Source organism: Parastagonospora nodorum, assembly GCF_000146915.1.
Source record: "Parastagonospora nodorum SN15 chromosome Unknown scaffold_5, whole genome shotgun sequence".
Classification (NCBI taxonomy): domain Eukaryota; kingdom Fungi; phylum Ascomycota; class Dothideomycetes; order Pleosporales; family Phaeosphaeriaceae; genus Parastagonospora; species Parastagonospora nodorum.
In genome coordinates, this window is record NW_001884553.1 from 660,178 (window position 1) to 687,671 (window position 27,494).

Consider the following 27,494-nt stretch of genomic DNA (forward strand, 5'->3'; position numbering starts at 1 on the left):
TCCATTGCTCAAGTAACAATGAACACCTGGTCGGAACCGTGAGACGTGAGGATTGGCGGCGCAGGTCCTCTCCGTGAATCCCCGCAGCACTTTTCAAGTAAATATATCCAAGTTGCGAAATAACCTTGCCGCTGTGAATTGGAAATGTGAAGTCCCCCTCTCGTCGACATCTTTAAGCTTTCTAGGCGCGTTCGATGAACTCGACACGCGACCCGTTCAACCTCCGATCCAAAGCCACCCCGGCAGCATTTTCCCTCCTCCAAGCCGCCGCGCAAAAGACAGCGCACTCGTCCGCGCAAGCCCTCGCCTCGACTAGACAGGCTGTCGAGGCCACCACCCAGGCGCTCAGGGACTCAGATATGTCCTTCGCTGTCCCGCGCAACGTGCCGAATTTCGAAAACGCCCAGCGTCGCTTTGAAGATAATGTCTGGAATAAGTTCTCGGGGACTGAGAAGGGATTGCCAATGTACAAAGATAAACCGGAGGGGAAAAGTCATGCGTATGGGGTCAAGGGGCGGAGGGGTTTTTTGAGGAGTAGGAGGGGTGTGGGCGTGGTTGCATTGGTGCTGCTGGCGCTGGTGTATTGGTTTGGGTGGAGCAGTGCGCCGGCTGAGGCGGCGGATAAGACGAAGGAGAAGGGCGCGAGTTGGGGCGCCATTGGGGGCGGCGCGAAGAAGAGCAATGTTGATTGGGAGAAGAGGAGGGAGGATGTCAAGAATGCGTTCTTGCTGAGCTGGCACGCGTATGAGAAGCATGGATGGGGGTACGATGAATACCACCCAGTGTCGAGGAAGGGCAGGTACATGGCAGAACCGAATGGCATGGGCTGGATCATCGTGGATGCGCTGGACACGCTGATGCTCATGAACCTCACGACGGAGCTGAAGCATGCGAGGGAATGGGTGTCGACGACTTTGGACTACAACAAGGACCAGGATGTCAACACTTTCGAGACGACGATTCGGATGCTGGGTGGACTCCTCTCTGCGCATTACTTGCAAGAGACGCTACCGGGCATGAAGCCAGACAACCAAAAAGAGGAAGACTTGTTCCTGGAGAAGGCAGACGACCTCGCCGACCGTCTGATGGGCGCATACGAATCCCCATCTGGCGTCCCCTGGGCCAGCGTCATCCTTAAAGACGGCAAAGGCGAGGCCTCCCACGCAGACGGCGGCGCATCCTCCACCGCCGAAGCAACCTCACTCCAGCTCGAAATGAAGTACCTAGCCTACATAACTGGCGAAGGCCACTACTGGGAGAAAGCTGAGAAAGTCATGGAAGTCGTCGACAACAACGGTGCCAAAGACGGCCTTCTCCCCATCTTCATCTACGCCGACCGCGGCTCCTTCCGCGGCAACGAAATCCGTCTCGGCAGCAGAGGCGACAGCTACTACGAATACCTCATCAAGCAGCATCTCCAGACCGGCGAGTCCATCTACCGCGACATGTGGGACGAGTCCCTCGCAGGCGTGAAGAAGCACCTCCTCACATACACCAAGAACAGCCACTTCACCGTCCTCGCCGAGCGCCCATCCGGTCTCGACGGCCATCTGCACCCCAAAATGGACCATCTCGTCTGCTTCTACCCCGGCACCATCGCGCTCGCCGCCACCGGCGGCCTCTCCGTCTCCGAAGCACGAAAATTGCCCTCTTGGGGCAAACAGCAGGAAGAAGACCTGATCCTCGCCCGCGAACTCACCAAGACATGCATGGGCATGTACCGCGTAACCCCCACGGGCCTCGCGCCCGAAATCGCACACTTCGAGCTCGCCGACCCGCCGCGCATGTACGCCGACGGCGTACTCGAGTCTACATCGCCCATGGCCGTCGAGCCCCCCGCAGATGATCACTGGAAAGACGACTTCACCATCAAGCCCGCGGACGCACACAACCTGCAGCGCCCCGAGACGGTCGAGTCGCTGTTCTACATGTGGCGCATCACGGGCGACGAGCTGTACCGCGAGTGGGGCTGGGAAATGTTCGAGGCGTTTGTCAAGCACACGCTTGTGGAGAATGGAGGGGGATTTACGAGCGTCGGAGACGTTATGGAGGTGCCGCCACGAAGAGGGATATATGGAGAGTTTCTGGCTGGTAGTCTGCATCCTGGTTCGGGTTGGGCTTGTGCTAATGTTGACTGTGAATAGGCCGAGACGCTCAAGTACTTCTACTTGCTCTTCAGCCCGAATGATTTGTTGCCGCTCGATCAGATTGTGCTTAATACCGAGGCGCATCCGTTCCCGCGGTTCGATCCGAGTAAGAAGCGCTTCAAGACGAATTGGACGAGGCTGCCGAGGGATAAGGAGGGGAATGTGGTGCGTGAGAAGAAGGCGGAGGAAACTGCTGCACATCGTTGAGTTTCACGTGCCAAGGTTATATAACGGCATTACCGGCGTCGGTTTGCATATATCATAGATGTTCATAATTTATTCGACGTTGGCTGACCTAAACTCCTTGCTATGGGTGAATGCTTCGTCTCGGTTTCGTATGTACTGGGGAATCATATAAACATGAGGCTGTCATCTGTGATGTAGTCGTGTAGAAAGCAGCTGTACAGCATACCTGGCTCAAGTCGACCTGAGATCCTCGTTCTCCTCCCCAATCCTCGGCGGACTCTTGCTCTGCGAACTCTTCGGCCGATACGGCGAATGGCTCCGCGACCTCCTCCTCTCGCCTTCCTTCTTCCTGTCCTCAATAACCCTCAGCATCGTCCTCCTGCCATCCTTGGCCTGGACATGCGTATCCCTCATGCTCATGCTAATCTTGCGACTCGCATCCGCCCTCAGCAGCCTCTTGAGTAGCAAATGCCTCATCAACACACACACAAACACGCCGCAATCGCTCCCATTTTCCTGCTGCGGACTATCGTTCATGGGTATGTATCTCAGGCGCTTGCCGAGCAGTTGCTCGAGCTTCATAGTTGTGCTGCGCCCCTCGCGGTCGTTGGCGTTGGACATGGAGTCGTAGTGGAAGGCGACGCCGTCGATGATGGAGACGAGCAGGAGCGACCAGTGGGATCCGCCCTCGGCTTGTGTGACGTCGACGGCGTCATTGATGGGCAGGAAGATGTGTGTTGTGCCGTTGAAGTTTGGGAGGACTTCTTTGAGGGAGAGCGGGTTGGCCGAGTTCATGAGCATGTAGGACATGGAGGGGCGGAGCAGGACGATGGAGGCTTTGGGGTAGCCCGTGAGTTCTTCGCGTTCGAGGTATCTGGTAGGTGTTAGGATGAAGGGGGGCTTGGGGGCAGTAGACGCACTCTTGCCAGAATGCGATTGCCTGGGGTGTGTTAGCTGGGTGTCATGCGATCGTGGTGGGAGGACGTACATTATCCGTGAGCCAGTCGTCCTTGATGCTGTCGACATCTTCCCGTAATACTGCAGCTGTCAGTCCCCAATACTCCACAAGCCGGCGCGGGAACGAATATAGGGCGGCGCATACTCACACCTTACGTCGTGATCTACTCCAGTCAGGAACGATTCATCCGGCAGTATATGCACTCTTTGCACTCACATGAAAGGTACCCATCCTCCGGCTGCAAATTATCGCCCAAATGCTTCCTCGCGCCATTGACCAATCTTGAGAAACCGCCCGGCATGTCGTGCTTCGTCTACCGTTGTACTCGGTATTTCGGAGAATGGAACCGGACTTATGAGGCACACTCGCGGCTTTGTTCGCAAACAGTAAAGCAAGCAGATTGATCGTTGCGCAAGGCTGTAAAATAAGCAAGATATTGGGGACTGGTTTTTGGGAAATTGGTACGCAATCATGCATGTAAGAACATGGCAAAGACTTCTGCCTGGTCCCAAAGTCCGGACGCGTGCAGATGCTGGGGTTGTAGCGGGGCCAGAACCAAAGCCCGCGGCATGACGTCGGCGCTTTTCCGGATTGGTCGAATTCGAAAGGGAAGCTGGTGTCGCGAATCTTGCTGCAATGATGCAGAAATGAGATCGAATTTATCTTTCTGGGTGTAGATCATGCCTACATGTTCTTGAGAAAAGAAGGTGAAAAGGAGGCCTGTATATATTCAAAGATCTCTGATAGGACTAGGTAGAGTCTCTTAGAGCTGCGTATAGACTCAGGCTCCCCTAAGCTTATAGCGAGTATACCTCTAAAGACTGTTAGCTTGTGTCATGTAAATGCAGAGGAGAATATCGAACACCTTATACAATAGCCTGTATAGCTCCAAAGGTTAATCAGACTGTAACAAATTCCTAAAGAGACCTTAGTGATAAACAGCCTTAGCTGTATTGTTCGCTGTAGTGCGTGAGGACAGGCTTGAATTGTACCTAGTGTGCTTCGTATGATATGTACTCGGAATTAGCTACGGTCTCCAGCCTTGAATCAAGCACCATCGCCCATCGTCAGTGTCAATAGATTCTGATCCTCGGGATCCACTTCAGCGGGAAGGTACTTCGTCTTCGCCTCGGCCTGTATGGCCCAAACCAACTTCTCTTTGAATTCCGGCAGAGCATACAGGGCTTGGTTGATTATAGAAGACCATTTGGGATGAGAGATGCGGTCATAATCGTTACGCACCACGTGGAGAGCCAGCAGAGCCCTAATACCATCGATGGTCGTCCACTCGTCGAACTGGTTCTGAAAAAGGAGCTCCACAATCTTGACGAAATCGAAGGCTTCGAAATGGCTTATAAGCGACCTAAAGCGGCGAAAGAGGTTGGCTTCGAGCTGATAGTCACCGAACAGCGCGGCTATGGTAGCCATCTCAACCACTAAGAGTGGTTTATCGATAGCGGTCAGAGTAGTAGGCGCACTCGAGCCGTGCGTCCTGGCATATCTGATGCTGGCATCGGTTGTGACATGGTGCTCCCGAGTGTACCAGTATACCAAGACCTTCTCCATGGCCAAAGGAAATGGCGGGATGGTGATGAGCTTATGGTCGGGGTAATCAGTATCTTGCTGTGGATGTCAGTCCATGTTATTAATCAATATCAGCCTGTACTTACGGTTCCCATGGATTCGTGTAGAAGCAGGCCAATGCGATTGCACGTTATACGCAGCATGAAGTCATTGACGAGCCACTTGTAGCCACCAGATACGATGACAATCTGTTTTTGTTCACCGCTAGCTAGCACCGAAAGCCAGAGCCTAATCAGGAATTAGGTGCGGATGTACCAATGTCCACTAGAGAAATACGTACTGTACACCTTGCAACGGCACTGCATCATAGATGGGCGCAGGGAGCTCGTAGAGGGCGCGGAGGATATGAGGGCTGGCGTGCTCATGTGACTCTTCTACGCGCTGCCGCTTTCGTAGGGGTGGTCGCGTCACAGCGTCCTGCTGCAGGGTCGAGATTGACTTGCGATGCAAGTTGTGGCGGCGGCGGGGGAGAATAGAAGGGACAAGAGAGACAAATTAAGTCAAAAGCTGTGGCCTACTAGCGGCAGAGCCCTGCGCGTAAACAAACGGTGCCCGTCGCGTTTAAAAAGCTGTGGGATCGGAGCTTGCGCTAGTAAGTGAAAGCGCAGGTATATATTAGTGACACATTGCGAGCTCAATTCGCACTCCAAACACAGCGAAGTAGCACTCAGTATAAATTATCCATGTTCGAGTTGCCTCAATCTTTGGTGGAGCATGCTTCTCAGGCAAGGAGGCTCAAAATACAAATGATTCTTGCACCTCTAGAGCGAACGAACTTGATGGAAGCACCTGCTGGAGGGCCATGTTCTCGCTCGACGACGATAGCTGTTTTTTTTTATGAATCTGAGAGTCAATATCTAGGGTAAATAATCATATGTATATATACAAATTGGAGATTGTGAACGAAAACAAGAATCGTGTTTGGCAGTGACGGAGCCCGCTCACCACCTTGCAAACGGCGAGAGCCCCACCCACCTCCGACTGCGCACATCTTCTACACACACCCTCGAATACAATCGGGTATATATTTTGAATTAATGGCCAGAATCATACATCGAAATAGATGAGTAAGATGGTGTGAGTCCAAGGCGAAATAGTCGAAGATTCAAACAAACACCCACCGCGACGGCCAGTTGCAAGGATTAAGACTTCGATCCCGAGATAGGGAAAACATCGGACCTAACCTTTTGCTCTTTCTTTTTCCTCAGCTGTCACATGACTTGGCCGTCTTTCACTTGCAGCTCCCCCATTGTTAGACGAACCATTATTCTCAAAGACAAAGTCTGCGTTAGTGGACCGGGCCGTGGCCACCTTTCTTCAGACAGTCTAGAAACCTCTAATTCTAGCTGACTTTTTGTGCCAGAATATGCAAACGATCAGTTTCATTTGTGGACGGGCCTAGATACTGGTACGTTAGTCGTCATTCTTGCTAGTCGAACTCCGCAGATACGCTATACTCCAAGATTCCGCGTTATCTTAAGGTTGCCTACAAGTCTAGCTGATGCATAACCGTTGAGATATTCGAAAAACTTCTAGCGTCAATCTCTTAATGGCCTGACTATATCAAAGCTGTGTAGCAATGTAAGAAAATGCGTGTTTATGCTGTTTAAGGTCGTTGTACACCTCTGTTCCTTTACAGATTTTCAGCACGACACATGCAAAAATACCATTGCGTATATCGATGTTCTAGCAACATACAATAACAGACACTTGGGAGCTGGACGTACTGCTGATACATCCTAGCGTTTACTTGGGCTTCTTCCTAGGCATCCTGGCACATGTGTAGATACCAGGTACTGAACCCAGCGTTCTTACCTGCCCTCTCTTGGGTTCGGTCGAGACAAAAGATAGCTTCGCTTGACATCCCTTCAATAAAAGGTACATTCGAACTCGCTCTATCTCGAAGTAAAATTAGTTATGTCCACCTCCGTTATGATAGCTCAGGAACGCGGAGGCGGTCACTTGGATTTGATTGGGCTGTAGCTGGTCATACTTGTTCATTGCATGGCTCAATGGGAATGTACCTAGAAGCTGTTTATTTTGTCTACTAGCCTAGCTATTGCATGTACATATAGCTTCATGAGAAGCTTCCAGCGTTGATCTATACGCTACTTATGGTAGCTGGCCAACGGTGTGAGCACCATCCGGTTTGGTCTGGCCAAACTGTGCTGGTTTCTCGACTCTGAACAACCAGTTTTGCTTGTCTTCGATCTTGCCCTGTTGGATGCCCTTCAGAGTTGACAGAAGCTTAGCGCACGTTGGCGGCACCTCCTTCTGTGCTGCCTCGTAGGTGAACTTGTCACCTCGCGACTCCATGGTGATGGACTTGATGGGAACGAGTGCTGCGGCAGTACCGGCGGCAAGGACCTCATCGAAGCCTTTAACTTCATCATAGGCGATCTGTACATGGTTAGAACTGGATGTTTGGTCTTCCCCAGATTCTTCTTACTTCTCGTGATTCTGTCTCCCAGCCAAATGACTCGGCGATTTTAAGCACGCTGTCTCCGGTTACACTCTTGATGATGTTCTTGCTGCTCGAGGCGATAAGCTTGACCTTATCGCCGTCTTTCTTCACGCCGATGAATGCCGAAGTGGAGAACTCGTCTACTACGCTTCGGGTTTTGCTGTCCAGATGCAGGGTAATGCCGTATCCAGCCTTGTAGGCTTTCTCACTGTGTCGCAGCACTGGGGCGTAGTTACCACCCACCTTGGCGGAACCCGTGCCCTCTGGAGCAGCGCGGTCAAAATCCTCGAGGATGACGGCATCCACCGGGTTGGTTCCGTGGTAGACGCCGGTTGGGATACAGTACACCACGAATGTGTACTCCTGCGGTGGATTCAGCCCCAGCTGTGCTGAGCTGCCAAACAGCAGTGGCCTGATGTACATGGCACCGCCGGTCTCATGGGGCGGAACATATGCGGCGTTCATTCCAACGGCCAAGCTGCAGCACGCAAGGAAGTGGTCTGAAGGCACCTCGGGGATCGAGATGAAAGAGGCCGAATGCTGCATGCGTTCGGCGTTCTTGGTTGGCCTGAAAATGTTGATCGTGTTGTCTGGGGCACGGAAAGCCTTCATGCCCTCGTAACACTGCATGCCGTAGTTGAGTCCAGGCGCCATGCCGTGGATGCGCAGGAATGGGTCCTCGACAAAACTAGGCTCTGTCCATTTTCCGGTCTCGACTGAGTAATGCGATTCTACATGGCCGTTGACTGGTAGTTTGTCAGGTCTGGCTCATTAACAACGATGTGAAAGCAGAGCATCGAAATAATCTGTTCCTTCAATGACAACTCTTCCTTGCATTCAAATTCCTGGCTTGTCGCTAGGGCACAATTGCAATCATATGCAAGGTGAGATTGCTTACGAACCTTCTCGGATCTTGAAACCCATGTTGGCCCAGTCTGCAAGTTCAGTTAGCTCAAGTATTTCTTTGATGCTCAATAGAGCTACGCTCCAATTGACGTACCGATCGTGTCGACGGGCGGAGGAGGGAAGTCTGCCATTGTTGCTGCTGTGTCGCAAAGTAAGAAATGCGGCGTTGTGTTCTATATGACTTGTGCTGATGGCAACTTGGAATTTTGGTGCTGATGTTCTAGTCAGCTAAGCTAAGCTCGAAGCTATTGATTACTGAGTGCGATATCGGTGGGGCACGCGACGTCAGCCGCCGCTTTTATCCTTCAACATCCGTTTTGATATAGCAAAAGGTGCGCAGCGTTCTGCGATCAGATTGTAAGACCATAAGTGTGTTCCTATGTACGAGTTCTGTAAACTCGGAAGTGGCGTTCTCCATGGGGAAGTGATGCGATTATGCTTAAATCGGGATCAAAGCTTGGCGTGGTCCGAGGCAGCGATGACCTGAGGCAGTTCTCCGGACATCACGACATGTCTCATCCGACTAACTTACTTACCTTTCTTTGGTCAGGACTACCTTCCTTACGCTTGAACCACACACCGGAACTGCAGTCATGATACGAACCACTGACTTCAGAAGCCGCTTCGTTATCCTCGCCTTACTCGTGTTCGCCATCTTCGGATTTCTGCTCTACCAAGCACCTTTCAGCCACCTGTCACTTACGACACCACATGAGCAGCAACGGGATAACACAAGCGGCGCAGTACTCACGGGACATGCGATCGCACCAAAATTAGGAAACGCGACTGCAAAGTACGTCTACCAGGCGCATTTGTGCCTACTTGGCTGCGGACCCGGGAGGTGGACTGACACGGCTTGACAGGGCAGAACTTGGTCGCGCGGCATGGAAAGTCCTGCACACGACATTTGCTCGCTTTCCCGAAAAGCCTACAGATGAGGAGAAGGAAGCGCTCCGGTCATACGTACACCTGTTCCAGCGCTTGTATCCCTGGTACGTTCGCGCCACGCGCCGCCGCAGCTGCAGTCACGCACAAGCTAACATTTTTCGCAGTGGAGAATGCGCTGAACACTTTGGACAAATCCTTGCCAAATACCCACCCCAGGTATCTTCACGAACCGCAGCAGCGATGTGGGGTTGTCTCATTCACAACAAAGGTCCGTTTACAAACGTGTCCTGGCTTTATACTCAGGCCTCCAACAACTGACGTGAGATGGCAGTGAATGCAAGGCTTAAGAAAGATATTTTTGACTGCAAAAACATCGGCGTAAGTTCTAACGTGTTGCAGATCGGCACGTACAAGCGATTTTAACGGGAAGATGCACGAAGACTAGGGTTGGTCCATCTACTACTGGTAGTGACCAAGTTCAAGCCATCGTCGCTTGCATCTCCCTGTTGACATCACTTGTAGGCGACGATAAGCAGCTAAGATTTTCATCTGGACGAACTGCTGACGCACCAATAGGATGCATATGACTGCGGATGTGCAGATGACGAGCCAGTGAAAGACACATGAAGCGGCTAACACAGTGTCTCAATGGAGCAAGAACCATGGGCAGGCTTTCTACAGCGCCTCCTCAAGTCCAATGGCAGCGGCAGCACATATCAAGCAGTAATGCCGACGCTGCTTTGGGCATGTCCTGGGGGCCTACACAGTCCGAAGAGGGTACTATTCGTAGTTAGAGCGCTTTGCGAGGATCGCTAGGTCAAGTCGATGGCAGACGAGTTCGTCTTCTGATTCGCCAGTTTACTCTCGGGTTTGAGAATATGCTGTGGAGAGGCGCAGGCTAGGCGGATTTCTAAATACGCGCCGAACCAACGCGAACGCCGGACGGAGACTTGCATTCGGGAGAGCTGCAGGTACTTGGGCGCGTGCGCACCATGGCGCAGTCGTTCCTCAGAGAGTCCAACATGTCATCCAAGACATTGTCTACCTGCTGCGCACGGGATCCGTGCTTGTCGGCGATTGAAGGTCTGCCCAGAAACCTGGGCTGAAGTCGCAGCTGATACGTCGAAGCGTGAGTAGATCACCATTCGAAGGGTGTGGTGCCGGACTCGAGATTACGCGATCAGGCGTCTCACAGGAACAGCCCTGGAGGACAGCCACGCGCACAATCATGCATTCACGAAACAACCTCGTTATTATCGGTCTTATCATAAACGCGTTCCAGCTTACGAGTGTTCTCTTGTTTATTTGTGACATAGTGCTTATCGCCAGAATGTACCAACGCTGTCGCATCACGCCTCTTGCGGCGCGACCGTGGACTCCGCGACAAGATGATCGACCGACCAACACATTGGCACCACCAGTTCTGTGACGTTCCGGGCGCGTGGCTTTGTTACTGCAGCCAGTAAGCCCGAAATAAACTAAGATATCACCTGGCTGCATGATGTCCAGAAGTCTCAGCCGGGGGGGCATGACAACGACTAGAGCCAAAAGGGCCTTAGCTTGTTACGAACCTTGCGTCGTTGTTGTCAATTCGGGTTTTGATATCATCCTTTCTGCGCCGCGTTTCAGGGCTGCGATCAAAAGCACCCGACCCCGCTTCTCCTGCTTTCACCGCAACTTCGACTTCTTCTAACTGGCCTCGATATTCAATCAGCGGTGTGCGCTGGCAATTAAAAATGGTTTCGTTCTCATGCGTATGTCTCCCACTACCCTGGCCTTGCATACGCAGATATGCGTTGCATACCCATTGCACACAACAGAGCTAACAACGACCTCAGGAAGGATGTGGTGATGTGCTCACCAAGAAGAAGCTCGATGGACATGTCCGGCAGTGCTATGATGCGTCCTTCAGTTGCTTGGACTGTATGACCCAGTGAGTAAACATCGCTGGTGCCCAACCGAGCATCTGTTGACATGACGCAGTTTTCCGGGAAACACATACAGAACACATACCTCTTGCATCTCAGAGGATCAAAAGTATCAGGGAAAGCTCTACAAAGAGAAGAAGCCCAAGGGCCAACACCAGAAGAACGATAGCGCGCACCACCACAACTCGCAGGCCCTCACAGCGCCCGGCGCATACGTCGAAGATGTGCCGGAAGCAGACAACGCCGTCGCCCTTGTCGACGCCCCTCCGCGCGCGCCTACACCTCCACCTGCTGCGCACTCTCTAGGATACCATGAGCAGGCGGCGATTGAGGACGTCAACGTGTTTGACTTTTTCGAGGGCACGGAAACACCCAGCGCGCCCAGGGCACCCCCACCCATGAACGAGTCGCGCATGCTGGAGGATAGCCAGCCACCAGTATACGAACAGAACTATACTCCTGCGATTTCTGATGTTATGAAGTTCCAGCTTGCTGATGATGACGACACATTCGCCCAGACTGGCTTTTCCTATGGAGGCGAGCCTGTGCGACCTTCGAGTGAACGCTTCGACTCTTATACCACGCCTGCTCCCAAGTCCAAGCACTCCAGGACCAAGTCTCGCGACAGTGATGTCGAGACTACATCCAAGAAGACCGATCGCAAGCGAAAGCGCAACTCTCCCGCCGAGCTTGACATGTCTCTGGTCCGTGCCCAGGAAGAGAGGGACAATATGTTGGCTTCCGCGCCCCCTATGCTTCACTCTGGTCTCACTGGTGGCCTGAACCGATTGCTTGCGCGACCCGAGTTTCCTCCTTCCCCAGAGGACTCCGGCGAATATGCCAATTCACCACTAAGCCCCATGAAGCGTGCGAAGCAAGGAAATTCTACGGCCCTCATGCGCGCGCAGCGCGATTGGGAAGTACAACAGCAGAAGACACGTAAGGCAGACACCAAGGAGCAGCGCGAGCGCGACGAGAAGGAGAAGAAAAAGGAGAAGAAGTCAAAGGAGCGTGGCCGTGAACGCGATCGCAAGGAGCGCCATGCTAGCTCGACCCTGGTTAAAGTCCGCTCCAAGAAGAAGCGTGACGATTCTGGAAGCAAAGAGATCCGCAGAATACAACGCCGCCATTATTCGTCCTCGGTATCGCCCCCGCCCAAAGATCGTAAAGCTCTTAAGGCGATCGAGTACCATCCCTCCGGCTCCCGTTCAGCTTCACCAGATGGTAACGGCCAGCTCATCGTCCGTCCCCAATGGAGACCTTGCTATCCAACGACATCGTGACGGATCCTAGAGCGGGTCTGTTCATGTCGTTCATCACAAAGGGTCCGGATTCTGGACGCGGTATGAGCGTCCACAAAGCACTCAAGCGGTTCCACCGAGAGCGACAGGATGAGAAGCACCGCGCATCCAAGGCCGATGAGGAGAAGGAGCTCTGGAAGAACATGCGCCTCAAGCGAAACGACAGGGGCGAGATTGTCCTATTCTTCTCTTCGTCAGAGACTTCTTGACTAGACGAGGATCTCGACATCATCGCCAGGATGCGCGCATGGAGTTGCAGCGACCCTTCGCCTAGTCAGGAGTCGCCTGACATGTACGACTACAAAGAAGCAGCGCTGTTGCTGTAAAACAAAAGATGGGATTCGTTGGCGTCGGTGCGATGATACCCTTCTTACCTACACCATTATTCCTTCTGGATGATACCCGACTTCAGGTCAACATTGCTTCGGGATGGTTCGGGGCGCATGTTCTTGTACATGTTTACATTGGATCTCTTCTTTTCACATACCCGCATATCTTATCTTGTTCGGATACTTTCTGTAACGGTTACCTTTTTCTTAGACTTTCTCAGCAGTCATCTGCGTTCTGGTTTGGTTGTTTGCGTTTGTCCTGCGTCTGGTATCTTTTGGCCAGACCGCTTCCCCTAATACTCCTTGGGCTGGGCCCGTTCCCAGTTCCTTGGTGTTTAGGTCATGCGATTATGATTATGTCAATATTTGTACTCTCATCACGTACCACTTTCCAACATGCTTGAGTGAAGCTGCATGGGGTGTTGACCGGTTGCACATGTGGACAAAGATGGGCACCGATGAAACTCCTGCTGTGTTGGCAAAGGACCGAACTAACTTGCGCGGATGCGGGATCTCTTCCCAGTACGAGGTGCGGCCAGCTCCGATCTGACTGTACGAAGTAATCAAGCAACCAACAACAGTCAGCAATGAGCATCGCAGAGCCGCAATGACATGCGCACTCGAGGAATGAGGCTGGCTAGTTGGGTAGTCGCACAGCCGGGTGCTTTATCTGCAGTGACTAGTGCAGACGTGCGCTTATGCTTATGAGGTACTTTTTAGCGATGACGATGCTCGGCTGTCAAGGCACTTCGTCAGGCTGTATTTCCCATGCAGCATTCATAGGGCTCTCACGAGTCGCACCCTTGCGGCGTGTGTTAGCTTACCAGTTCTTTTGTGTCATTTGAACGGTTAAACGGAAACGGTCGTCAATATCGATGAAGGTATTGGACGCGCAGTTTGAAGTGGTACACCTACATGCAGCGATAGCCGAGGCATACCGCTGCGCAGCACAGGTTCGGACGGGGGAATTCATGAAGCTGTCCAAGACTTGCCAGCGAGTGACACCCTTGACATAGTATCGGCGAGAAACTTACACATCGTGTGGGAGTTCGGCAATCGTAGGCTTAACATGGTCGCTGCTGCCTTGCTCCGCTGTTCAGCTGTCGCCCTTTCCCAAACTCTATCGTGGCCCTCCTCAATCACCACTTACACAGTGATGTCCTTCTCACATGAAGAGAACAACTGTAGACGACCACAATCCCACGATACAAGCGAGACCAGTCGGGAATAACCTTACTAGTTGCATCACTCCATAGCCACCACAGGGCGAAGTCTTCCAGAAGCCTTCCGCTTACAGCGTTGGTATCGAAATGCCGCACATGTAATATCTACTTCGAACCGATAGAACGGTTCTACGTAACACACATTCTCCCCACAGGACGATCTGATTTGCTGTCCTGACGCATCGTTGCGCTAGTTGGCCGTGCTCAGCCCCAAAGGTTGACCGGCCGCAATCCTGGTCAGATGCACGCCCACTGACTCCACTCGACGCCCTGATGGAGGAGGACAGCCCGACTCAGGACTATCCGCCTACGGCCTTTCAGAGGACAGCAGCTGTAATCGACGAATCAAAATGAACAACGTGATAGAACGATAGGTCAATTGCCCTGTTGGAGGGCCGCATAGTTCAAGCTGTCAGCCGCAAGCGAATGCATATCGCTAGGTCAGAGCAAAGGTATATGTTCACAGCACTTCAGCCTGGAATGCACTTCATCGCTATCGCTGGCTCACAACATCCTCCTTTGGTTTTCGTCTCTCCCTCCGCTGTATAGTTCAACTCTTATGGTCCCCCTTGGCCTGGGGTTCGTCTTCAAAGCAGTTCAATCTTCACTGAATTGAACCAATCCACCTACAAAACCTCTGTTCAGCCTCACAAACCGTTGCGCAAAACACCGAGATGGCTCAGCCAAGCTACGCCACCCCGCCGACAGAAGATTGGCGAGACTTTGTTGCTTGGGATGGCGACATGTGCGATCCGATGTTCGATGGCGACAATGGGTTCACTGGGCTGCAAGGACACGCTCTCACTCCAGACTACCGCTTGTCGGAAAGCCTTGAATCCGAGCAGCCGTACTTGGTATCTGCACCCCCGTCACTTGCAGGTGGCCTCCCATCGCTCGAATATACAGTCTCGGAGCCACCATCTATTCTGGGGGAGTCGTCTTCGTACGGGCAGATGTACTGCACCTCTCCGTCCTTCGGGAACACAACGACCTCTCCATTGATAGGCTATGGGGATAGTCGCTATTTTGGGTCATTCGACGCATCCGATAGTGCTCATTCGCCGCTTTCTTATCCCCAAGAGTCACCCATCCTCGACACTCGGTACGAGCGCATTCCAGATAATGTCCCGATCACTGGGTCATACGAGTCGCCCACAGAAACTGTCTTCAATCCGTATGTGACAGGCTCTTCACACTCGTTCAGTGGACTGGATGTCAGAGCCTCCCAGATGCTCAACGTTGGAACATGGGTAGATCAGCCTCAGATCATTGAGCCCATCGCCGAAGCGGACGAATGTAATACGGATGCGATCCCAATATCCATCCCTTACCCTCAGTCACAGAGCTTCAACGAAGCTTTCACGTCTTATCCAAGGTCTGAAGAGCGCACTCGGGCTGTGGCCATTCCGCAGACAAGCCGCCGACCTGCGAGCTACAATACTGCTCTTGCCCAATCCCAATGGACCCACAGGGTGCCTCCCGTCTTGTCTGTATCTCCAGTCTCATATCGCCGTCCTCGTAGTGCTACTTTATCGAGGAGCAACTCACGCACATCGTCGCGTCGTGGGGTTGTCACACCGTCGCCTACATCTGAAGGTCTTGGATGGGTTGCATATCAGATGAACACAAGCACAAATCGTCTGGCTCCGACTACCATGGAAGGTGCGCAAGGCCGGAATCCAAGGGGACGTAAGAAGGGCCTCACCACCGAGCAGAGGACCCATGCGGCATTGATGCGAATCATTGGGGCGTGCGCAAATTGCCAGAAGCGTAAAGAGAAATGCGATCCGGGTACACCTTGCAGGTCCTGTTTGGATCATTACAAAGGAGATCTTGTAAACCATCCTTGCCGAGACCGCGTCTTGAGTGACCAGGCAAGTGCATTCTTGTCCGAAGGCCTTGGATGGCATCCTACTGCACGAACACTGGAGTCGTTTCTAGCACCCAGAAGCTACCAAATACTGTCTAATGTGACACACACTATCCCTTTATACTTTGGATTTGGTCCCGAATTGTCAGTACCAGTTCATCCACTACATATCGAAGTTGGTCAGCAGTACCTGCACGAGCATTCCATCTACACATGGCCACCAACAGTCAGTACGTCGATGATGCACAAACACGCTGTGCTCCCAGCGGTTATGACCAGAGATGCTATGTCTCATCTCACACAAACTCTGGATACCCATCTCTCGCTGTTAGTGATGCATCATTTCCGGGAGTTTCCACTATTCTGTTCCCCACTCAAGATCCTTCGCGACGTTTACCTCTACTTTCGCTCGCTTCCCAATGGATCTACAAAGTCCCGAACTCTTCGACAAGCCCTCAAGCTACTCGTGCTTGTTCATATCGGTGGCGACATTTCCGTGCCATCGCCAAACACGCATCCTATCCTGCATCAATTCGCCCAAGGAACAGCAGACATCGCCGACGACTACACACTGACGCCCTGTTACATTCGCTCTCAATTCGGCAGCGTCATGCCCGACCTAGCCTTCAACATGATGAAAGAAGTGCTCTCATCTCTCGAGCAACTCCTCCTCAACCGCGACTGCGAAGACTGGCCCATGACTCTCGCAGTCATCATCACCGTCCTTATGACCATCGAGTCAATCCACTACCACGCTGCCAAACTCCCGTATCACAGCAGTCTCGATGGACCCAGACCGCTTACGCTCGACGAGGGCGCGGGCATCAATGAAGAAGGGGTTAAGACGCTTCTCGCTTTTTATACAGCGTGTTTCGCGGGCTGCCATGCGAGGCTTAGACCAGATTGGGAAGGCGAGTCTATGACATCGCAGAGCGCTTCATCGCCGGATGATGTTTTTGTGCAGAGTGTGCGGAAGAGCATTGGGAGGGCGAGTGTGGATGGATATTTGTCGCGGAAAGCTACGCAGGCGAGGCAGGGCGATGACATGGAGTTTTTCTTCGATCGACTTGTTGCGAGGTTGCTCTTGTCGAAGCCTTGAGTGGTGTTTTGCCAAAGGCATTGGGCTCCTCTGATGACTTGAAGACATTTAGCCACTGCAATTAACGTTGGCGTATAGTATAGATTTCCTTTCTGTTTGGGGGAGTTTTGTTGCGCATTAGACAAGATCACGGCCGTCTTACGATGCGGAAGACGACTTTACGACCTTGCTATGATTTACGACCGAGCGGTTACTTTGCTTCGATAGATTCTCTTGTTCGGGGAGTTGTACGTTAGTGTAATTTCGTGCTGTGTATAGCATGGTGGGATAGAGAGGCAACTGGCCGCGCATTGTAGATACCAAATCGCTTTAAACATCACTTGGACGCGCACATATCTCAAGAGAGCGTGAGTTAGCATCTTCTTCATTCGTGCACTCTAGCCTCTATATCTACGTACAACAACATAAGAAAGTAAAAACGCCACATCCAATGCTCAACGCTACACGCTCACAAATGCTCAAAAACCACCATGTCCAGCTCCCTCCTAGTAGACCGAACAGCTCGTCTGCGCGCGATCCAACGCATGGGTAAACATAGTCTGCATGGCCATGTAGTGAAACACAATCCCGCCCAGCACAGCCACATGCCAGATATTATGGCTGCAGCCCACATAATCGAACCAGCCGGGGCAAAAGCGCTCGGGCACTTTACTCGCGTACAAGCATGCGCCGGTCATGTAGACGACCAGGCTCTTTGTGATGGGTGCGTAAAAGTACTGCGCCCACTCGATGCCGCGCGAATATGCGAGCTGGCCGAATGGCAGGAAGCCGGTCAATGCGAGGGAGCAGTAGAACAGGACGCGGAGCCAGGCCATGTCTGCGCGGTTGAAAGTCGGGTGCCAGGGGAGGATGACGCCGCCGATGCCGAGGCCGGCGGTGATGAGCATATATGTCCAGCGACTGGTGGGTTCGCAGTAGAACGCGGCGTATTCGGTGGTCATGATGCTGGCCGCAACGAGCAGGCTGATGCCGGTGTAGTCGACGCAAGCGAAGCGCTCAAGCAGGGTCTGGTGGGAGATGGAGTTCATGGTGTGCCAAATGGTGCTGCAGACCAGGCACTTGCAGGCGGCGAAGAAGAAGACGGCAGCGATGAAGATGTCTGTTTTGGTGGAGTTGCTGAAGTTGGCGCTGGTTGGGTAGAAGTAGAATGCGAGGGCGAGCACCATGATGAAGCCGAGGAGGTGCGTCCAGATGTTGATGAGTTCGTTGTGCAGGCCGAAGACGGAGCGTACGCAGGCCCATTTTCCCTCGGAGAAGCGGTAGCCCTTGAGGATGTGGGGATTCACGCGCCACGGCTCGGGGAGGTCGTCGTAGTGGATGAGGCCGTGTTCTTTGGCGCGGGCGAGGGCGTGCTGTACGCTGCGTTCGATGGTGAGTTCGATTGTTTCGCGGGCGCGCCGAGCTTTGTCGAGGCCGCCGTCTACGACGCCTTTTGCTATCCCGAATCCTTCGTCCATTTTGCGGAGACCCTCCTCGTACATTCCGTGCGCGTAGGTGCCGATTGTGCCATCCTTGAGGGTGTATGCGCGCGTTTCGAAGTCAGTGAGGTAGTTGTCCATGAGTATTATTCCTTCGAGGACCTTTTCTCCCAGTGTCTCTTTGCGCTCGAGGGCGTCCTTGTAGCGCCCTTCCAGAGTCTCGACAAATACAGCAGCGCGCCGCCGGCCGGCTTCGAGTGCGCCATCCGAGATCTTGGAGCATGAGTCGCGAACATTGACGAGAGTCGTCCAGGCATATTCGACGCCAGCATCGTACTTGAGAGAGCCGTAGGATTCGAGAAAGTCTAGTCTGCAATTGAGTTCGGCGAGGAAGTTCCGTAGCTATGTCATAGTTAGCACCGAGTATGCGCCCGAGGAACGTTGTGTAACACACCAGGACCTGGAAGTTCTCCGCCTCCTGCATGCAAGGCCGAGTATGCCATGAGTGCCGCCGCTGTCGTCGAGGGTCAAAAGTACCGTAACCCCGGTGCGTAGGGCGGACGGGCTCCTCTTGCGAAGTCATGACGGCGGTGCTGAATCCGGTGCTCGAAAGAGAGCGCGGCATGAGGGGCATTGTACTATAAGAATGCGCCAGGTGCGCGGGGCTTGCTTGTGGGTGTGGCGATCCAGATCGTCTTGATTGAGTCGGCTCCAATCAGTGGGCGAAGGGTCCACGAGGGTCTTAGATGGGGACGCAGGTTTGTCGATTGGCTCAAGGGCGCATGTGCTCCAGGTAGGCCTCTGTGTGGTGAATTGTAGCTGAGGATGTTGGGGACCTATGAAGGGTGGGTCTTTTCTCCGCGAATTAATTCACTTAGGCGAAAGCGTGGTTCCGAAAGCGGCGACGGATTGGACAGGAGCGATATGCAGCGAGTTGGGCAGACGAATTACCAAATGCGTGACAGTTGACCACGAGGGTACTTCAATGACGGGCTAGAAGCTTGTGAAGGGGCTGGAGATAGTGAAGGTTGGGCGCAGTCGGCGCTCGTCACTCGTCGCTCATCATGGCGTCCTGCGCAAACCTCGGGAGGCGGCGAAATCAAAGACCTGGGCTTTCACCATCCCTGCTAAGCCCTGCATTTCAGCGGGTGCGCGGCTTTGAGATCCCTTGGCAAATCTGATAGACGGCATTGGTGGCATGGCACCGCTGCATGGTTCGCTATAGCAACAAACTGCACTGAAATTGCGAGACTTCAAACTATACTGTTGAACCTTGTGTTTGAGTACAGCTCAGAGACACAAAGCACGCCCTCGTAGTACCCCAATGCTGTCACCGCTCGATGCGGCTAACAGTCCGTTAGGCGGGCCAGCCCCGGCTTGTCACACCTGCCCACGTGCGCCTCCATCGTCATCTCGTCAGCTGTCACCTCGGTATACCTGAGCTACTGTAGAGCATGAGTACCATAGACTACATCTCAAACTAGAAGGTCGTTGTTTTGCTGCAGCATGGCTCTGACATTCGCAATATCCGATAAAACTTGTCCGTCCCCGTTTACTGCGCTGAATGCACTAAAACATACCCTTTGAGCTATTTGCCGCTTTGCGAGATTTGCGTGAAACTTTTCGTCTTGTTGTAGAAATATCCGACGAAAGAGTGCCCAAAATGTTCACTAGGACTTCTGTAATGGCTGGTCAAGCTAGTTACACGTGGTTGGTGTGGCGTCACCTGCAGAAGCTCAGATTGGGCAATCGCAACCCAACGGTCATATCTTGAAATTTCTTCTCAGACCCTCACAACATACCACAACAATCAAGATGGTGCTGCAAGCAATCAAATATACGAGAGGTCAACTTGAAATCCTCGACCAGCTGAAGCTGCCGCACGCAGAAGAATATGACCACATCTACTCCAGCACCGACGCATGGCATGCCATCAAGGAGATGCGCACTCGTGGTGCGCCGGCAATCGCCATTGTAGCCGCCTTATCCCTCGCAGTAGAGCTCACCAACATGAAATTATCCTCGATCGCAGAAGAAGTCCAAGTCTTCATCACGGAAAAGCTGGAATACCTGGTCACGAGTCGCCCAACTGCAGTCAACCTGGCAGATGCGGCAGGCAAGCTGAAAAAGATTACCGATGAAGCTGCGGCAAGAGAAGGAACAAGCGGAGAATCAGTCAGAGAGGCATATGTGCAGGCAGCCGAGCAGATGTTGATCGACGATGTGAGCGACAACAAGAACATCGGCAAGCACGGTGCAGAGTGGATTGTGAAGAACTCCGAGGCAGGGAAGAAGGGTCCAGTGAGTATGATGACGCATTGCAATACAGGGTAGGCATCTCCCAATGTCTGAATAAACTATGAACTAATTTCCCAGCTCACTGGCGACCGCAGGATATGGCACAGCACTAGGTGTGATCCGGTCACTACATGCTAGTGGAAACTTAAAGCACGCCTTCTGCTCAGAGACGCGACCATACAACCAAGGATCAAGATTGACAGCTTTCGAGCTTGTCCATGACAAGATTCCAGCCACTCTGATCACTGACTCCATGGCTGCGGCGCTGCTTCGACTACGACGCGGAAGCGAAAACATTGCTGGAATTGTTGTTGGTGCAGACCGTGTCGCTGCGAACGGAGACACTGCTAACAAGATCGGAACCTACTCACTGGCTATTCTTGCAAAGCATCATGGTGTCAAGTTTCTAGTTGCTGCACCCAGGACTACTATTGACTTGAAGACCAAGTCTGGCGCAGACATTGTCATCGAGGAGCGACCTGGCAAAGAAGTGACACTTGTCAAGGGACCACGACATGATGGAGTTACTCTGGATCTCGGAGTTGTGGAGACCATCAGTATCGCGGCCAACGGTATCAATGTGTGGAACCCGGCCTTCGACGTCACTCCTGCTGAGCTGATTGACGGTATCATCACGGAATTGGGAGTAGTGGAAAAGGACAGCAATGGCGTGTTCCATCTGGAAGAGGTGTTTAAGAAGGACGGCTCCGGTATAAAGCCATCGACTATCGGTGGATTGTGATCCGTATACCCAAAAGTCTCAGCAGTTTCGTGGTATACTCCAATGCACGCCACAGCAATACGCAGGCCTGCCATAGCAGACCAAATGAGAGCATCTTGTATTGGCTTTCATATGAGCCCGTTGCTAGCACACCTCTACACCACTGTCCGTTTCTTATCCTGTGCGATCATGACGTTCGTTGTACTCGTGAGATTGCGCTTCCGATCGTAGACGATCTTTACGAATAGAGATCTATGATACAGCTTCTTAAGCTGCCTATTATATCGCGAGTATTCCATGGACCGGGCGACTGGGACCGCGAGTCCGCACCGGTGAACCACTCCACATCACGACGTGCTCTTGCTGGTATCGTCCGTAGGCTTGTCGCTGGCATCTTTAGGGTCTGTCTTCAGCTCTTGATCGGCCTTCTCGGCTTGCGCCAGGAGTTCTTCAATCTTCTTCTCGAGCGAGTCGAGGTGACCCTCCAAAGCAGCCGCAGTCCGTTCGCCGCGTTGGAGCTCCTTCATTGCCTGCCTTGTGTGAGAACTTGATTCTGGGACAGCAGATAGCATGGGCGCACCTCGGCGAAGTCAGCCTCCGGACGCGCGCCATTTGTGTCTCCGTTCTGTTCTTTGGACATGTTGGTGGTGAGGTCAGACTCGTGTCGCGGTGGCTCATCGACTTCCCCAAACGCGAGATGACGACTAAGCTCCACTAGTGCGATTCACCCCGAGCAGCAGCACAGACGGACTTCCAACCTACACCTCCGCTTACCACCGCTCGCGCGTGCTCTCCGATATCTCTGTTCCTTGCATGCGCGCCGACCGAGCCTCAATTCCATCTGCGATTGCTCGCTCATCATGTTCTCCGGGTCCAACTCTTACCTAGGGGGCGGCAACAGCGCCCGACCTGGGCAGCCGCAGTATGGCCAGCAACAACAGCAACAGCAACAGCAGCCATATGGACAACCCCAGGGCTTTCAGGGTGGACTTGGACCTCAGCCGACTGGCTTTGGAGGAGGTCCAATGCAACCACAATTCACTGGCTACCCGGGCCAACCGCAGGGATTTGGGCAGCAGCAGCAACAGCCGCAACCTCAGCAGCCGCAGTACACAGGATATCCAGGGCAGCAGCAGAACCAGTTCCAGCAACAGGCACCGCAACAGCAGCCATTCCAGACTGGTGCTCCTCAGCAGCAGCAGCAACAACCTCCGGCCCAACCGCAACGACCGCAGCCCACGGGCATGACCTCGTCGCAGATGGCCGACTCGTTTCGGGGAAGCTCTTCGGCATCATCTGTCCCTCCACCCGTCCCAGCGAAGTCGAGCAAGATCCCAAGCATTAGGCTATCGTTCATTACGGCGCAAGACCAGGCCAAGTTTGAGCAATTGTTCAAGTCGGCTGTAGGCGATTCACATGCGCTATCAGGAGACCAGGCGCGGGATCTGTTGATGCGCTCGAAGCTGTCTGGGGATGCTCTGGGCCACATTTGGTTGGTCTGATATCGAGACTGGGAGTACACGAAGCTAACATTGTCAGGACGCTCTCCGATACGACCAAGTCCGGCCAGCTCCTGTTTCCCGAATTCGCCCTTGCTATGTATCTTTGCAACATTAAGTTGACGGGCAAGGACTTGCCGAACAGCTTGCCTGAGCGCGTCAAGAATGAAGTCTCCAGCATGGTCGACATCATCTCCTTCAACATTGGAGAGGATGGACCTAACCGCCAGACTCCGGCCAGCAATGCGCCCAAGTTCAACGAACAACCCACAATCCAGCAGCCACAGCCGCAGCAATCGAACAGCCAGTTGTTGAACACACTGGTCACACAGCCCACTGGCTTTGGGCAACAGCCTATGGTCATGCAACCTACAGGTATGCAGCCGCAGCAGACAGGTTTTGGACAAGCCCCCGGAGGATACACTGGCCCTCGTCCGTCCATGCCACCAATGCCGACAGGATACGGCTCAAACTTGGCACCCAACCAGACTGGCATGGCGCCTCTTAATGCTCAGCCAACAGGAATGCCTGGACAGTGGGGCTTGGTGAACAATCCCGCTAGTGGCCTTCCAAACATCGAGGCTTTAGCGGCGCGTATGATGCCCCAGACTGGACGTGAAGGGGGAAACCACACTACTGCTGGATTAACGGGCAATGCCACTATTCCGTGGGCGATCACCAAAGGAGAGAAGAAGCTCTACGATGACACCTTCAGGGCTTGGGACGGTATGAGCAAAGGCTACATCAGTGGAGCGCAAGCTCTTGAGATCTTTGGACAAAGTGGCCTTCCAAAGCCTGACCTGGAGCGCGTGTGGACATTGGCCGATTCCACTGACCGTGGCCGCCTTAATCTTGACGAGTTTGCTGTTGCTATGCATTTGATCTACCGTAAACTCAACGGATACCCCATCCCTGCGCGTCTGCCTCCTGAGCTGGTCCCACCATCCACACGCAACATTAATGACTCGATCGGTGCAATGAAGAACCTCCTTCGCGGAGATGCTGAAGACAGGAAGAACTCCGGCGCGTTTCTCCAACCACAGCGAACTGGCGTCAGCTACCTCAAGTCTCACTCATTCCGAGCTGGCAGTCCTGCAGCCGGAGGCCGCAAAGATGCCACGGTGTTCCGTAATAACGATGAAAATGTTGGGTACAAGTCAAGTGCTAGGCATCGTCTGGGAGGTGGTGGCCGATCTCCGTCACCAGCGCAACCCGCGTCGCCTTCATCTGAGCGGTCTGATGAAATGTCTCTTGACCAGTTGCGAAAGAGTGTCAAGGAGAAGCAGATTCTGCTTGACGCCATGGACACTCGTGACGAGAATGCCGCAGATGAGGAGGATGCACTTGACCGCCGAGACCGACGGGAAGCCGAAGATCTATACCGCCGCATCCGCAGGATTCAGGAAGACATCGATGCTCATCCAAAAGCTTCGCTTCGATCCAACGACTCGGATGCAGAGCGTCGTGCATTGAAGCGTCAGCTTCAAACTCTGACCGACCGCCTACCAGAGCTTGCATCTAACGTTCGCCGCACCGAGCGCGAGATCGCAGATGCCCAATTGGAGCTCTTCAGACTCAAAGATGCCAAAGCCCACCCCGGGTCATCTGCAACGATTGTTGGTACTGGCCCTGGCGGCGCTGTGACTGAGTCTGATCGCTTGAAGGCACGTGCCAGAGCTATGATGCAAGCACGTTCTGCCGCTTTGACTGGACGCCCTGCCCCAGCTGCAGATGATAGTGGGGCAGCAACGGAGCGCCTTGAGAAAGAGAACTCACGCATTCGATCTGAGAAGGAGAATAACGAGCGCATGATCCGCGATGTCGAAGATAGTGTGAAGGAGTACACCAAGAGTCTGGAGTCGAGCCTCAAAGAAGGCGGACATGATAACACCAGTGAGCATGAGCGACGCCGATGGGAGGAAGCTCTGGGAGTCGAGGACGAGGTCAAGGACTTCATCTTTGATCTTCAGAGGAGCAGTCGCGCTTCGCGTATCCGCAAGGAGGAGTAAGTGCAATTTCGAAACTGAGCCCGTTGTCCAGTGACTGACGTATCTTAGTACCTCACGCGACACCTACAGACCATCTGCTCGGTCTGAAGAAGCTCGACCTGCCGCATCCAGATATGACAGCCCATCAGCTAGTGCCGATGCCCCAGCTCGTACAGCGACTCCTAGTGGAGGATCGTACGCTTCCTACAAGACTCCTGAGGAGCGTGCTGCCTTCATCAAGCAGCAAGCTGAGCAGCGCATGGCTGAACGTCTCGCGGCACTGGGAATCAAGGCCCCTGCCAAGGCTGGTGAGACGCCACAACAACGCGCTGAGCGTGAGAAGAAGGAGCGCGAAGAAAAGCTTCGTCAGGCTGAGGAGGAGGACGCTCGCCGCGAGGAAGAGCGTCAAAGAAGACTGAACGATGAATCAACTGCGCCTCCCGCACCAGTTCAGGGAAGCGGCAAGAAGCCTGCACCTCCACCACCAGCCTCGCGCAAGAACAAGGCCGATGTTGCGCAGCATGATGTCAACCAAGCTGACGCTGAAGCTAAGAGGGCTGAGAACGAGATGGCGGAGAAGGCACTACGCGAGCAACAAGAAGCGCAAGAGGCCGAGACGAAGCGCTTGGAGTATGTATAGGCGCCTATTTAGATGTACTTTACTAACAGCTACACCAGGGATGAAGAGCGTAGACAAGAGAACGACCTAGCCACAGAGCGTGAAGCTGCTCAAGCTCGACTCCGTGCACTTGAAGAGCAAGTACAGCAAGGCAAGCTCAAGAAGGCGGAGGAGAAGAAGCGCAAAGCCGCGGCGCAGAAAGAGCAGAAGGAACAAGAAAGCCGACTTGCTGCGCAACGCGCCGAGATCGAGGCTGCCCGCGAGCGTGAGCGACAGCTTCAACTGCAGCTCGAAGCATTGGACGATGACGACTCATCTGACGATGAAGGCCCTCAGAACATCACTCCACAAGACACAACGCCTACTGCCAGCCAGGAACTGCCTCGAGAGTCAGCGCCTCCGCCTGCACCGCCGATGCCTGTTCACCAAAATACCCCGCCGTCCTCGGTCGCCAGCCCTCCAGCTTCGTCATTGACCAGCCCACACGCTGACACTGAAACCAAGAACCCATTCCTCAAGAAGATGGCTCTGAACAACCAGGAGAGCACGGCGACACCACCACCTCCACCAAGCAATACCAGCGAGGTGTCCACCAACCCGTTCCACCGCCTGACACAGGAGAATGCCAACAAGGCTGCCACTCCCACCTTTAACGAGCCGGCAGCGCCCTCCAGCCGCAGAATGGGTCGCCAGGAAGACGATGACTGGTCGGTCGTTGACTCTGACGACTCCTCGTCGGATGATGACGAGGGTCCAACTCAAGGTGGAGCCAAGCAGCTCGCCTCCATTCTCTTCGGCACCATGGCACCTCCCCGTCCTCTCTCTTCCATGGACAACAAGAGCCCTCGTGCCGAAAGCCCTGCCATTACTTCACCTCCGGCAGGTATCCCGCCGCCGCCACCAATGCCTTCAGGCTCTGCACCGCCGCCACCTCCAGGCCCACCCCCACCACCTGGTGGTGCGGCACCTCCACCCCCGCCTATGCCTAACATGAAGGCGCCGGGCGGTCCACCTAACCGAGGTGCGCTGCTTGGTGAGATTACCGCGGGCAAAGGATTGAGGAAGGTTGAGACGAAGGATAGGAGCACGGCTTCTACTGCGGGTCGTGTTTTGGGTTAAGCTTTAGTTTGTGGATGAAAGTTGCATTGTAGTATAGTAAACTTGCTTTTTGTACAGATCGGTAATGGATGTGTTCATACTATTTAGTTGGTGGTTTGCAATGTGATGTCCTAGTGTGCGGGTGAGGTGACGCATGTTGTTGTGCGCTAGGACTTGGTCGCCATACTCCTACAATTTACTTTCACAGCTGCTTCAAGCTATGGAGCAGGCCTGTTCTCAATCGCTTGGGCTCCTGTCGAACACGCTCTCATCAAAGGGCCAGGTGGTGTTGGGATGCGCCATGTCACTTGACGGGGTATCAACGATGATAAATCTACCGCCATAGTTCGAGCCGGCCTTCATTACTGAGGAGCATGACACACAGGGATGCACTCTTAATTGTGACGCAAGCTTGATCGAAATTGTCTTCGTTGCTTTGTCACACATCGAGTAGCTGATGCGAGACAGTATGTCTACATTTGCGTGCCACTGAAACATCATATCACAGCCTGGAGATAGCCAGCTCATGACCGAAATGTACATTTGATGTTCCCGCTCCTGGCATTCAGTGTTTTGGTGTTCGTACCCCACTTTTTGCATGATTTTGCCCGCTCGCGCTGCGGTTTCTCTTTCACCTCGTCCGCACCACCACCACACTGACCCGCCCGCCTCTGCCTACACCACCCGCGCTCACCTCATCGCCGCCACCGGTAGAACCACGGTAGAGCTAGTCTCGCTTAGCAGTCTGGGGCTCGTGCCCTGACCGTGCGCCCTCCGAGCGCCCGCCCAGAGGTATATAAAAGCTCCTGGACTCCCCCCTCCATAACTTTTACCCCCCACTCGAGTTTCAACTTTCAACTTTCCACCTCAACTGCCTATATCAACATGGCTCCAACACATCAAGTGCCTTGACAGGTCTGACACTTGTTCAAAGTCTTTCGACTTCAACATTCCTTCACTTGCCTCCATC

The 27,494-nt window shown here is 53.5% G+C and overlaps 12 protein-coding genes across 12 annotated transcripts; 7 read left to right on the forward strand and 5 right to left on the reverse strand.

Moving 5' to 3' along the window:
- Window positions 1–194: 194 nt before the first annotated feature.
- Window positions 195–2,144, forward strand: SNOG_03652 (hypothetical protein; the record flags this gene model as incomplete). The annotated part of the gene is made up of 1 exon (XM_001794154.1): window positions 195–2,144. One exon carries the CDS (start codon window positions 195–197, stop codon window positions 2,142–2,144), a length of 1,950 nt encoding a protein of 649 aa, XP_001794206.1.
- Window positions 2,145–2,564: 420 nt separating this feature from the next.
- On the reverse strand, window positions 2,565–3,323 carry SNOG_03653 (hypothetical protein; the record flags this gene model as incomplete). Its single annotated transcript, XM_001794155.1, has 1 exon — window positions 2,565–3,323. The coding sequence occupies one exon, from the start codon at window positions 3,321–3,323 to the stop codon at window positions 2,565–2,567; it is 759 nt and encodes a 252-aa protein (XP_001794207.1).
- A 1,015-nt stretch (window positions 3,324–4,338) lies between these two features.
- On the reverse strand, window positions 4,339–4,970 carry SNOG_03654 (hypothetical protein; the record flags this gene model as incomplete). The annotated part of the gene is made up of 2 exons (XM_001794156.1): window positions 4,339–4,914; window positions 4,962–4,970. 2 exons carry the CDS (start codon window positions 4,968–4,970, stop codon window positions 4,339–4,341), a joined length of 585 nt encoding a protein of 194 aa, XP_001794208.1.
- Window positions 4,971–6,896: 1,926 nt separating this feature from the next.
- On the reverse strand, window positions 6,897–8,376 carry SNOG_03655 (hypothetical protein; the record flags this gene model as incomplete). The annotated part of the gene is made up of 4 exons (XM_001794157.1): window positions 6,897–7,275; window positions 7,325–8,070; window positions 8,242–8,274; window positions 8,340–8,376. 4 exons carry the CDS (start codon window positions 8,374–8,376, stop codon window positions 6,988–6,990), a joined length of 1,104 nt encoding a protein of 367 aa, XP_001794209.1. The 3' UTR covers window positions 6,897–6,987.
- Window positions 8,377–8,838: 462 nt separating this feature from the next.
- Window positions 8,839–9,451, forward strand: SNOG_03656 (hypothetical protein; the record flags this gene model as incomplete). Its single annotated transcript, XM_001794158.1, has 3 exons — window positions 8,839–9,038; window positions 9,109–9,237; window positions 9,298–9,451. 3 exons carry the CDS (start codon window positions 8,839–8,841, stop codon window positions 9,449–9,451), a joined length of 483 nt encoding a protein of 160 aa, XP_001794210.1.
- Window positions 9,452–10,125: 674 nt separating this feature from the next.
- On the forward strand, window positions 10,126–10,562 carry SNOG_03657 (hypothetical protein; the record flags this gene model as incomplete). Its single annotated transcript, XM_001794159.1, has 2 exons — window positions 10,126–10,216; window positions 10,450–10,562. 2 exons carry the CDS (start codon window positions 10,126–10,128, stop codon window positions 10,560–10,562), a joined length of 204 nt encoding a protein of 67 aa, XP_001794211.1.
- An 897-nt stretch (window positions 10,563–11,459) lies between these two features.
- On the forward strand, window positions 11,460–13,065 carry SNOG_03658 (hypothetical protein; the record flags this gene model as incomplete). The annotated part of the gene is given in 2 exon segments (XM_001794160.1): window positions 11,460–12,302; window positions 12,320–13,065. 2 exon segments carry the CDS (start codon window positions 11,460–11,462, stop codon window positions 12,569–12,571), a joined length of 1,095 nt encoding a protein of 364 aa, XP_001794212.1. The 3' UTR covers window positions 12,572–13,065.
- Window positions 13,066–16,118: 3,053 nt separating this feature from the next.
- Window positions 16,119–16,883, forward strand: SNOG_03659 (hypothetical protein; the record flags this gene model as incomplete). Its single annotated transcript, XM_001794161.1, has 1 exon — window positions 16,119–16,883. One exon carries the CDS (start codon window positions 16,119–16,121, stop codon window positions 16,881–16,883), a length of 765 nt encoding a protein of 254 aa, XP_001794213.1.
- Window positions 16,884–17,368: 485 nt separating this feature from the next.
- SNOG_03660 (hypothetical protein) lies at window positions 17,369–18,785 on the reverse strand (the record flags this gene model as incomplete). The annotated part of the gene is made up of 2 exons (XM_001794162.1): window positions 17,369–18,671; window positions 18,754–18,785. 2 exons carry the CDS (start codon window positions 18,783–18,785, stop codon window positions 17,369–17,371), a joined length of 1,335 nt encoding a protein of 444 aa, XP_001794214.1.
- Window positions 18,786–20,116: 1,331 nt separating this feature from the next.
- SNOG_03661 (hypothetical protein) lies at window positions 20,117–21,341 on the forward strand (the record flags this gene model as incomplete). Its single annotated transcript, XM_001794163.1, has 2 exons — window positions 20,117–20,606; window positions 20,695–21,341. 2 exons carry the CDS (start codon window positions 20,117–20,119, stop codon window positions 21,339–21,341), a joined length of 1,137 nt encoding a protein of 378 aa, XP_001794215.1.
- On the reverse strand, window positions 21,272–21,991 carry SNOG_03662 (hypothetical protein). The gene is made up of 2 exons (XM_001794164.1): window positions 21,901–21,991; window positions 21,272–21,850 (listed from the first exon to the last, which is right to left on the reverse strand). Exons 1-2 carry the CDS (start codon window positions 21,958–21,960, stop codon window positions 21,668–21,670), a joined length of 243 nt encoding a protein of 80 aa, XP_001794216.1. The 5' UTR covers window positions 21,961–21,991; the 3' UTR covers window positions 21,272–21,667.
- Window positions 21,992–22,917: 926 nt separating this feature from the next.
- On the forward strand, window positions 22,918–26,545 carry SNOG_03663 (hypothetical protein; the record flags this gene model as incomplete). The annotated part of the gene is made up of 3 exons (XM_001794165.1): window positions 22,918–24,824; window positions 24,994–25,437; window positions 25,477–26,545. 3 exons carry the CDS (start codon window positions 22,918–22,920, stop codon window positions 26,543–26,545), a joined length of 3,420 nt encoding a protein of 1,139 aa, XP_001794217.1.
- Window positions 26,546–27,494: the final 949 nt, after the last annotated feature.

What these genes read in the sequence shown, in the direction of transcription:
- SNOG_03662 (XM_001794164.1), bottom strand. Translation starts at nt 21,960, where the DNA reads ATGTCCAAAGAACAGAACGGAGACACAAATGGCGCGCGTCCGGAGGCT. An exon ending in CGGAGGCTGACTTCGCCGAG is followed by an intron (nt 21,851 to 21,900) that starts GTGCGCCCATGC and finishes CACACAAGGCAG; the next exon opens with GCAATGAAGGAGCTCCAACG.